This window comes from Simochromis diagramma, unplaced genomic scaffold (genome assembly GCF_900408965.1).
Source record: "Simochromis diagramma unplaced genomic scaffold, fSimDia1.1 OVJJ01000302.1, whole genome shotgun sequence".
In the NCBI taxonomy this organism is placed as follows: Eukaryota; Metazoa; Chordata; class Actinopteri; order Cichliformes; family Cichlidae; genus Simochromis; species Simochromis diagramma.
The window spans coordinates 3,698,503-3,710,327 of NW_024386792.1; the positions used below are offsets into that span (position 1 = coordinate 3,698,503).

The 11,825-nt window shown below is 38.6% G+C and overlaps 1 protein-coding gene across 3 annotated transcripts in view; it reads right to left on the minus strand.

The window, feature by feature from the left end:
- arhgap10 (Rho GTPase activating protein 10) overlaps positions 1–11,245 on the minus strand; it is a 51,884-nt gene extending 40,639 nt beyond the window's left edge. For 2 of the 3 annotated variants that reach the window (XM_040023862.1, XM_040023861.1), the window contains exon 1: positions 10,603–11,244. In XM_040023862.1, the coding sequence (XP_039879796.1) occupies positions 10,603–10,756 (154 nt within the window). In that variant the 5' untranslated portion in view covers positions 10,757–11,244. Of the gene's footprint in view, positions 1–10,602 lie in introns of all 3 variants that reach the window. The other variant, XM_040023860.1, reaches the window with a different exon arrangement.
- Positions 11,246–11,825: the final 580 nt, after the last annotated feature.

An 11,825-nucleotide genomic window follows, 5' to 3' on the forward strand; every position in this document is an offset into this window, starting at 1 on the left:
ACTTATCCAGAAACATATAAATGTAGAGTGGAAAGTTCAACTCCTGAATGACACAGTAAAAAGATGTTGTGACAACATTACACTGAACACTGCCACACCTTAAAGCCTCAACACACTACATTGTACCTGACGTAAGGTCAGAATCACATGTCACTAAAAATCAATGCCATTCAAGCAATTACTGTTATACTGCAGAGTGTAATGTGCATGCTGTAATACACAGGTTTTCTACAGAGTTTTTTTTGTGCAGTGTTTAAGTTGCCTCAGGGATTCAGTTCTCAGTGAGGCACTCGCTTCTCTGCTTTTCCAGATTTAAACAACTTACACAATAAGTTTCCAACAGAGTTGGGATGATTTATAATTATAAAACTAATGATGTATAAAATACAAACAAAAACAGGGTGCAGTAATTTAAAAAAAAAAAAAATTACAAAAACTTTCTGTTCTTGAAAGTTACATTTAGCCTAAAAACAGACAAAAAGCTGTTTGCAACTTTTTATGCCCACAACTTTTTTAGAAATTCAATATCTTCTTGTTGTACTATTTACAAGGTGAAAGGTGAAATTACAGAGTTCCAGATGTTTTGGGTTGTAGCCTGTTTTTGTACTGTTAGAGAAAGATCATGGGGGGAAAAAAGACACAGGTCTTTTGTATTTTACTTTATTAGGATATGAAACATCTTTTGTGTATTTAAAAAAAAAAAAAAAAAAAAAAAAGGTAATACGGGGCTAACAACACTGTGGATAATTAATATGCACTCCAGAACACTGATGTCAACGGACAGATTTGCATGGTTTTTATTAGAGCCACATGTGCAGTGCAGGTCGCACCCATCTGCAATCTGATTACATAGGCTGCAAGCATGTTTAACACACTTCAGGGTGGACAGTTCAGGACAAGCTGTGGACTTCATTACATAAAACACAAAGAATGAATGTTATCCAGTTACATGAAGCTCCAGCAATAATCAACACCAGGCAACACTCAAATAAGGGGAAAAAGCAGCCCCACAAAAAAAAACAACACAAAAAAAAAACCCGGCATTGTTTTCCTGTACAGTTTCAACAGCATAGATTAATTGGATACAATCATTCCAGTGATAAACAACGTGTCAGATGAGAGGTCTGCAGAAGAGATTGAAACGATATTTCTTTCCTTCAGGACAGCAACTATCACATACCACACACACTAGGGCATGCAAGAGTCCAAGGCAAAAGCTTCGTCTGCTTTTTGCCTTTTAAAGCAAGGCATTTCAGAGCAAACCTGGGAACTGTCAAACTTGGCTAGTTTCTCCGCAGAACACCAGAGACCCTACTCTTCTGGATTTACAGTGTGAGTCATACAGACCCCACCTTACTTGTATCTGATATCACAGGCTATGCTGTTCTATAAGCGGAAAGCAAAGGAAAATAAGTGGCCAGCTATGTGACATTAGCACTGGCATGCCCATTCAGGAAGAAAAGACAAACAAAATGTGAAGGGTAGTGAATTAAAGGACTCTGGTTATTGTAGAGTGTCACCGATCAAAGGGCAAGACTACTTAAAAAAAGAAAAAGAAAGAAAGAAAGAGCAAAACGAGTGAAGAATCTTTAATAGAAACCTCTGGAAAAAATATTTTAAAGCCAAAGATGGTGGTTGTCCTGTAACACCCACTAAAAAGCCAATCATCTGCTTTATATCAGCCGAACTAAAAAAAAACATAAGCCCATTGTGCTGTTGCACATAGCGTAGAATGTTGTTGCACTGCATGGCATTTGTTTAGTGCTCTGATGGGATAAACCAGAGACCTTGCTTGACTTGGTGCTCTGGATTAAAGCATAAATGATGGAGTAATGCTTTGAAATGCTGCTCTTGCATACTTAAAAAAAATCTTTTTTAAGTTCATACTTAAAAAAAAAAAATTTAATCAGATTTGACTGTTGAGTCTACACATACAGTTTTTATGCCTCAGTCTCACTGAATCAGAGTTTTGACTTTCTCTCTATTCATGTTTCTAGTGTCTTGAATTGTCAGCTCAAAATGATGCTTAAGCATTACCTAGATGGCTGCTGTGTGGCTAGACTTGTGATAAGTACTATGCATAACTGCCAATCAACCCTATTGCCACTTCTCCCAGGAAACATCTGTAATCTGCATGTCCCTCAAGCTTTATAATTAATAATTGAAATACATGTTACCCAACTTACCAGACAGTCTATGAAACAGTGTATGTACACAACCCACATACTAAATAAAATTTCAACACATCTGTCAGCGCAACCTGGCAACCCACAACCTTATTCAAGGGTGTGTGCTTACTGTGCAAGCAGAAAACTTTAGATGCCGTATGCATTAGCTCATCACTTTAACTTTAGGCTTGCCATTCCACCAAAGATATAGTAAACAGCAAGACTTTAAAGACACAAGACAATAAATAATGTTTATTCTTGCCTCTGAGGAAGGTCTGAGGAAAAATATAAGGACCATGATTTGAGCATGACTAAAGTGTTGTTAAAAAAAACAAAAAACCCTCCTTCCAACTGTGAACAAGTTGGAAGCTGGGCCACAAAGCACTCATCTCTATAGAGCCAGATGTGCATCAACTTTGTTGGGACCGAGTAAAAAGTGAAACACTGGAAAACGCCAGAAAAAGTCCAATACTACAAAAATATATACAATTTACACAGTGAAGTATCACCAAAATCACACATTGCTGATCTCCTGTTAGTTCGGCAATAAAGGGAGCTTTATTTTAAATATATTTGATAACTTCGATGTTGTACTGTGCTGTAAAACTCACTTCAGACAAAGGTCTGGTGGACAATAGTAATATTAAGTTCCCTAACTGCCTGGTCCTTCACCAAAAATCACAGATTAATCCATTCAATTTCTCAAACACTGTATTAATATCAGGTGCTTTAAGAACTGGCATTCACAAGAACAAAAGCAAAAAAAATAAAGTCAATGACAATAATGAATCTAACACCAGGAAAAAAAACAACAACTTGGAGTCATTGTACTGTCAAGATATTTGATTAATCTACAAAATGGTCTGTTGTTACAGTGCAAACAGCTTCGTTAATGGAGCCTGATTGCTTAAAGCACTGTGTTGTAACATATATTAATAAACTGTTCAGAGCAACCGATCCATTGGAAAATACTGGCACTTACAAGTTGAATATTAATGAAACTGATTGTAGAGTTACTGGTTGCACACTCACCAGTGCTCTTTATAAAAAAATGGCCTCATGTTTTCTGTTACACTGGGCTTTACAGATTAACATCACTGATAATCAACAACAGTTAGCCCAAATCCTTTTTAACTTGCTGAGGGTTTTAAAGCAGAACGTTTAACATGCATGTTGGGACTGCAGTAGCTAAGGTTTTCTCCATAACAGACTATAAAATGTAAGTCCATGTCAAAGGTCAGTTGCAGAAGAAGTCCACTGGTGTATTTATTGGCATCTGTTGGAAAGTTGCTTGTTATGATTTCTATAGTCTCACCAGATGTGCCACTTAGGTCAGGAGTTGCCTAATGCAAGCCCACAGTGTTTACGTGCCGCGCCTTTCCACAGTCTTTCCTGTTCCACTCTCCCATCTTTTCCAGGCTGTATCCCAGCTCTACTTGCCTTCCACCTTTGCCCTCCCCAGAGCCAGCTCACCCGACCCCTCCCGCAGCTCCCTGACCAGAAAGCATGCATTACTTCATTTACGTATCCCTGAACCTCAAAACAAGTGTGCTGGGTGAGGCTACGCTGTCAGTAACAGCCAAGAGGCTGATCACAATATTTCAGTGTCTGAGGTATTCTTCCCCCCTCAGACACCAAAAATGCTTTTCTTTCATTATGCAGTGAAAGGTGTCCTCACCAAAAAAGGAGCCCTTGAAACACTGCAATGTAATATACTTTTATAGTAGACCTCTTCCTTGGAGAGAGAGAGATAAGGAGCGTTCCTCCCACATGACTTCACGTCTTGTGCTAATGCGATTTTAATGAAAGATTGTGATGTGGCTCTTTGGCAGAATCAGTAATGTGATTACAGAGACGAGCAGCGAGCCAAAGCACACTATGGCAGGCTACTCTTAAACCTGTCTGCCAGACAGAAAGAGACCTTCACATCGCTGGGCTTTCAATGTGGAACCAAAAGTGAAACTACAAAAAAATTACACTTATGGAATTGTTTTTCTGAACTGTTTGGTCAATTTACCTGAGCAAGTCCAGCTGTGGAAGAGACAGGCCTGATCTTGCTGCAACTTTGTCTAACTTCAGTTTTCCAGATTATTACAACACGAAAACACAATTTGCAAGGGGCAGTGGAGAAGTGAGCAGTGACAAGACTGCCCAAATAACAAGATCTTCAGAAACTGAGAACTCAAAACTTCCTGGGGGAGCAAAGGAGGTTTACTAAAGACAACAGTGACGTGTAGCTGAGAGGGTACAGACAGGACACAGTTCCTGTGGAGGAAACCCTCTGAAACAGAAGCACATCTGCATGCTGCTCCTCTAATGGGCACTTCCATGTCATGCCTCTCTGGCCCAAGGCCCCGCTTCAAAGTTTCCTCCCAGAACCAAGGACTTTCCATACTGGCACATCCTCCCAGCTGTAGCAGCCAAGGGAGTTACTGAAAGGCTGAGAATTGAATGGATTTCTAGAACAACAACTGTGCTTTGAACTGCCCAAACAACTGAGCCTTCTGAGGGCAACACTAAAGGAAAAAAGAATTATCATGAAACTAAAAAAATCTATACCTAAATTGCATTCAAGATTAAATATGTTAGTGTTCACTGCAGACCTCTAAATAACACATCTGTACAATACTGTCGAGTGTTGCAGCTTATTGTGAAGCGGATAGTGGTCATCTTATCCTGCAGATTAAACAGCTTAGCGGCCTCAAATCATGTCTACGCATCAAGAAAAAGCACACAATCTTGCATCTAGATATGTGACCCTTTTAACTTCAAAGTTGCAAACTACAAAAAGCATACTCGGAAGAAAACTTCTGATTGTTTGTAGGATTCTCTCTAAAAAGACTAACCAAACACAGTGTCTCATGAGACTGTAACCCTATTATCAGAGTGTATCGACCTAAACAGAGCTAGACTGTGATTGAGCTCCACCCTACGAATGTACATTAATAACGCTGTACCTTACTTAAACTTTAGGTATAGCCCAAAATACTATAAACTTAGTAATACCCCTGTGCTTAGAGAAAGGCCCTGTTCACACCCAGCATTAACTTGGGTGGTCTTGCAATAAGTGGACAGCTTCATAGTACAGATGTAAAGACACTTAGGATGCATTCAGCCATAGCCGTTTTGTTTCCTGTGTACTGGACTACACTGAAGGACCGCCTAATCAACTGGCATGTAGATCCATGAAGGACCTCTGCAAACAAATCAGGAGTGGTAAAAGGCAGATTTTGTCACTTTGAAAACATCTAAAGACTTTTCTACTGCCCACTGAAAACGGATGTACTTTGATCAAATCACCCAAGAAATAGCTATGCCAGCTATGAACAGGATCAAAAGTTTAGAGCAGCGCGACAGACTTTAAATCTATTATTCTATTTTAAGAATCAGAATATTTGTAGAAAATTATCTGTAGAGCTTCCAATCCATTTTAGGCCATCAAACTCTACTACCTTCAGTTATTGAGCTGACAGTTCTGACATTACAATAACAACGCCTTAAATTACAATTAATTGCAATAATTTATTTTATTTTTTCAGTTCTACTAAACAGACACATACTTACAGTTTGACAGAAACCTGAAAGGACTATATGAATTGTGAGGTTTACTTAAAACTCATTAAATTGTAATATATCTATATCATGGCTAAAGCACTTCTGGATGGATGCAAACTGCATTTCGTTGCCCTGTGCATGTGCAATGACAATAAAGTTGAATTCTATTCTATTCTATTCTAAATGTTATGAGTTTAGCTTGTACAACCATCCTTGGCAACAATATCTTGAAGTAACCATTTTCTGTATGGCCATCAGTCTCTTACATCATTGTAAGATAGACTTTTAAGACTGTGCACATTAAGGTTTGTGGACATTTGTAAATGCACATCTCTCTTAATGTCCCACCACACCATTTCATTCAAGTTCAGGTGTAGGACTTGGCCATTGCAACAATCTGATTTTCTTCTTTTTCAGCCATTCTGTTGCAGATTAACCGTTGTGCTTGGCATAACCCAATTTGAATCAACCTTGAAATGAAATGAGGCCATCTGTTTGACAGCTAAATTTGGACCAACCTTTAGCTGTCATACAGATGGCCTCATTTCATTCTGCAATACTTTGGTATACAGAGGAGTTTGTAGTCAACTCAGTGACTGCAAGGTGCCCAGGCCCAAATCAATACCCCTCCACCACCGTGCTTGACAGTTGGTATGAGGTGTTTGTACTGACATGGTGTGCTTGGTTTCCATCAAACATTGTGTTGTATCTTACGGCCAAACATTTCTACTTAGGTCTCATCTGTCTAACGGACATTGTTCCAGAAGTCTTAGGGTTTGTTCAGATGCCTCTTTGCAAATCTAAGAAAACACTTTCTCCAGCCAACTCTCCCAAACAAGCCAAATGTGTTCATGTTTTTCTAATTGTATTGCCATGAACTTTAACATGCTGCAGAGTAGGGCTGTGTGATATGACCAAAATCTCATATCCCGATATAAGATATAAGACATCTATCGTCCCGATAACGATATAAATCACAAAACTTGAACATTTTCTGTAAATTCTGTGAATCTCGGGCAGCTCGACTTGTGGGAAGTGTTTCCAGCTGGGCATCGTGTACGTGGAGTCGAGTGTTTTAACCGATGCATGAAACTATACATTTTTAGACACAAGTTGTAACGGCCGCTGTTTTCTTTGTCAGTATTTATTACACGGCGTGCTGCGGGGAAAAGCCTGTTCTAACGTTTGAGTCTAAGGTTTATTTTTTAGCACCTGACAGCTCTTTTATGCTTCTCATCCGTAAACACTCTGCATACTCTTTCACGTGATTCAGTTTATTTTGAAAAGTCTCTACAGGATCTTCAGCTTTATTGTGAAAGGTTTATGTGGAAAATAAACAAGTGGACACGCAATGGTTTTACCGTCGCTGTTGCTAACGACAACGCATAAAAACAGGCGCTTGTTTTTTTTTTATCCTAACAACAAAAATATTCTTTTGCTTAAGACAAAAAAGAAAAAAAGAACTACAACCATCAAACTTGAGGCAATGATAAATTATTGAAATTGATTGACGCTTAATTTGATCATCTGTTGTTCACCAATAGAAGAAAGCCTACTCCACCCTGGACAGACTAGCTTTGTTTTAAATTAACCTTCAGCACAGCACAAAGAACAGCCTAAAATAGAAATAGAAATCAAAAAGTTCTGCTTTAAGTCTAGATAACATCTAAAGCAATCAAGCCATGTCTAACAATCTGCTGCAGTAGCTCTATAATGTTTAAATTGCTCTATTGCTGCCACTACCAAATAGTGTAAATGGCTCCTGATTAGAATGATAAAAATACACCAAAAACAGTTTTGTTGACAAAATAGTTTCCATTAAAGGCTTCAGCACAGGCCAAGTGAATTAGGCTGAGCAAACTTCATTAATGTCAGAACATAACCATCACTTCCTTCCTGAAACAGATTTTGCAATAGTCCCATTGGGAGAGCATGACCAGGGTTTCCTTTTTCTTGTCATTTTCTAAAAACACCAACACAGACTTAGTGAAAGCAGTGATATGCTACCATCCTGACTCTACTTTAAATCAAAGCAAAAAAACTACAGTCAAATACGATGCTAAATACAAGATACCACATGCCATACTGAAACTAGACACTATGTCACTGTGCCAGTTTATACCAACACAGCAGTGCACCAACATCACATCAACTGCCAGTGAGTCACCACAACACTGCGGAGGCTATTCAAATTTTTTGTTGGTGCAAGTAAAATAATAATACTACCAACATTTCACCTTGAGCATCTGCAAAGGTCTGAGGCATATGTGACTGTATTGATATCTGCACACCCTCAACTGTAATGACACCAGCTATGGACCCATTTTCCAAGAGGATTGAAAAGTAGCATTGTAAAAATCCTAGCTGAGGGGTCCGTGTACATGTCCACAGTTTACCATAACTCTGGCCTAAGGCATAAGAAAGTCACAAAAATTACAGCAGGCATTATTAAACGTACATAACATAAGGACAGTTTCCTCATGTTCAATCAATGTGACAGTTGTATAGATGAAACATGTTTAGACAACTTTAACCAAAATGTCCTTTTAGAGGGTACACAACTATCCTCCTAAGATCTTTACTCAGATTGAAAGAATTTAAGTTTATCTGTTAAGTTTTAAAGTTTAAGTGTCAAGGGAGTCACTATGATGAGGGGGGTCAGAGTAGCAAAGAGCTCCAATGAGACCATGGAAACATTCAAAAAGGCAAAGAAACAGGCCGACAATCCCGGCTGTGCACAAAAAAGCAGCCAAGTAATGACACAATCAAGAAAAACATTTTTAAAAATGGACTTTCCAACATGAAACTTTACTATCTGCATTATTTCTCAAAACTGTGTCCAAAAATTTAATTTATTGAATAGTTTCTGATACATAAAGTGCAAATAATGCACTATTGTGCACGGAGCCCTTGTCCAGCAAACCTCTCAGTTGTGAGGGGAAAAAACGCACGCTCAATGCAGCCACACATGGCTTAGGGCGCGGCCCGCCCAGTCAGAAAGCAAAATATGGTGACTTCTGTGCCTTTAATGTATGCATTTAATAGCTTGCTAAAAGTTCCTATTTACGTATTTGGATCATTACTAAACCACAAACAATTCAAGTTAAAAAAAATTAAAAACTAAAAAGAAATGAAAATTGTTTTGTTGCATGTAAATCTACAAGTTTTTTAAATTTCTGGGGGAAAAGAAAGGGAAATTATGAACTGCAGATTTTAAGTCCATGTAGAATACACATCTACAACATGAACAACTTGATGTGATACATATTTTTGAGTCACACATATTTTTTCTAATTAAAGCACATTTAAGTGACCTAATGAACAAACAAGCACACGCCACATAACAACCAGTTAATATGCACCTTTGTAACCAAAAGAAAAGATTTTTAAAAAAAATGCACCACCTCAACTTTATGTTAAAGCAACGTAATTAAAATAAAAAGACAATCCATACGCATTTAAAAATACATAAAAGGTTAAAATATTTTAAGCGCCAAAGGCTTTTTTGTAAGCTAGAGTGTGGCTAAGACTGAATCTCAAGACGAGATGCAAAGATAACTTTAACGCCACAAACTGTTTGCATCAAGAGTACAGTTTTCATGTACATGCAAGAAAACTTAAATATCTCACATACCACACACCTTGACCTTCCAATAAAAAAAAGCTTAGGATATAAATAGAAACATCAAGCTCAAAATCAGAGAGCCAGTTTTGAAAATCAGTCAAAATATTTTGTTGCTGTAGGAAACACTAAACCAAACTCATATACTTATAATCTTATGTTTGTGACACGCTAATACTTTACAATATTAACCCTTTGCCTCAAAGTCTGCTCATGCAGTGCTTGTGCGCTGTGTAGTCAGCATGAAAAAACACACTAGTAAATGTGAGCTTTGGGAGACTTTAGGCTTTTCTAGAAGCAAGTATGAAAATCATACCTGACACTAACCAGCAGCACAGACAGACAATAAAGCAAGCCTGAGGGTAAATTTTAGCCCCCATCAGCATAAAAAAGTTCACTAAAATAGGATTGGTATTATTTTAAACCTTTCAGATACAGGGTTTCAGAAACTAGAAATGATTCATGGCATTTCCAGCAAGGCAAAGCAGTCTGTTTTATAAGTGTTTAAGTCCTGGCGTTAAGCACAGGGCAACCTACAGACAAGCCCAGCCCATGAGATTAGAGTTCAAGGAGATAATGTAATCATTTTTAACCCAGCTGAGGTGTGTGACTGAACAAATAGTGTAAGGTGTTATTAAAAAAAAATCCAGAGCACTGGTTCACACCGACTCAAAACTTTCCCCATAAAATAAAACAAAAACTTACATTTGTTTCCCCCACATTACAATAACCCTTCAGCTACTAACGAGCGCCTCATAAACAGAGATGCTACAAGCTCTGCAGTTTCTTATTAGGTTTTCGGTTTTCACTTCTCTTGTATTTCAGGTGCTTTCCCCGAGTGTCTTTGCTTATTTCTCAGCTTTATTCGTCTCATCGCTAATTTTTATCTTTTTTTTTCTGTTTGTTTAATTAGCATTATTTTTAAAACACGGGCGATATGTCTGGAGCAAACTTTGATGAATTAAAACACAAACGTTACACTCCGCGAAGGGAGTGGACTCCCAGTCATGTACACATCCCCAAGTCTAAGGAAATATTTGCACTGAAGCCCGGCACTGCAAAGTGTTGACAAATTGAGCCAAACTGACAGACCAGATCTAAAAACGTTTTTCCTCTACATGTCCATTATATTCCTCACACCTAGCTTCAATTAACCGCAACAGCCTCGCTCATAACATAATCAGTGCTGAGTGCTCGATTTTTCTGTGACTCACTGATTTTCTTGCACCATTTGAATATTAAAAACGTCAAACTTACGCTTGGTTGCATTGATGAGGTTCTTCCCATCTTTGTACAGCTCTTTGATAAACCTGTTAGTTTTGTCCAGCTCTGCTTCGTGTGACTTTATTTTGTCCCTGAAGCTCGGGCTGTCCAGATAGCACTCACTAAATTCCAGCGGGTGTAGTCCCATTGCTGTGACAGATTGATAGCTTCGTTTTCAAACAACGGAAAACTCACACACGGAAAAAAAAGAAGCACAACAAATCCAGGTTCAGTTTGCAATTCGAGCAAATAAATAGTCGCTGCTGTTAAATGACGGGTCGTTTTTTAGGAGTCTTCGAGTCGGGCTGAGAAAGCATAGCTACGTGAAGAAGTAGCAGCAGCAGCTAACGTTGTTTAGCATGGTAACTTCTGACACGGGCTCATGGGTGTTGTTTCACGGCTGTCAAATAAAACCAGAATGACTAGCAAGTGTAACGGTTAAGAAGTGATAAAGATACGATATCGCCTGAAGCATTCATCGGAAGTCGGTTGACACCAGTGGTCAAAAAGTCAGAGTGTGCTGTGTCCAATTTTTTCCTTCCTCCATCAAATGTACTCCACCTAGCTAAAGTGACAGATTGAGAAACTCCGCTACTGACATCTGCGTGCGTGTTGCAAACTTCTGCCAGCAGAGGTTTGCGCCAGATAGCTTAGTCAGGATACTTCCGCCGTCGTTTCTTCGCGTGCCCAATGACCGTTGTTTTCGTTTTGTGGTGGGAACAATGGGGGTAATTGCAGGTTTTATTTAACTGAAAGGAATAGTAGTATACTATAACGTGGCTGAAGGTTGTTTTGCGCTGGAGAATCAGGCGGTGCTAACTTTACAGGTTTTTCTTTGGAAAATCAAAGCTCCCCTCTGGTCCTGTGTGGGCTGAGGATTGAAGGATTGCCATCCTTACTGTAATTTCTTTATGGTTTGATTCTAAGGGGACACATTTTCTCTTATTTATTGATTTATTGATTTATTTTTTTGCTGGTTTTATGCCATAGGTCTGCAGCCTTTTTCAAGTTTTTTCACTGCAGTCCTTGTACCTGACCATTTTCAGAAAATATTTTTTAAGCCATTCAAGAGTGACCTGAGTCATTCAAGCCTATAAAAGACATCTAACACAAGGGATCAAAAGGTGTTGTGTCTGCACAAATATAACAAAGGCCCACTTTCAGTTTGTATCTATAGGATCTTTGTTACTAGCAACCCATTACAAACAAAACGAAAA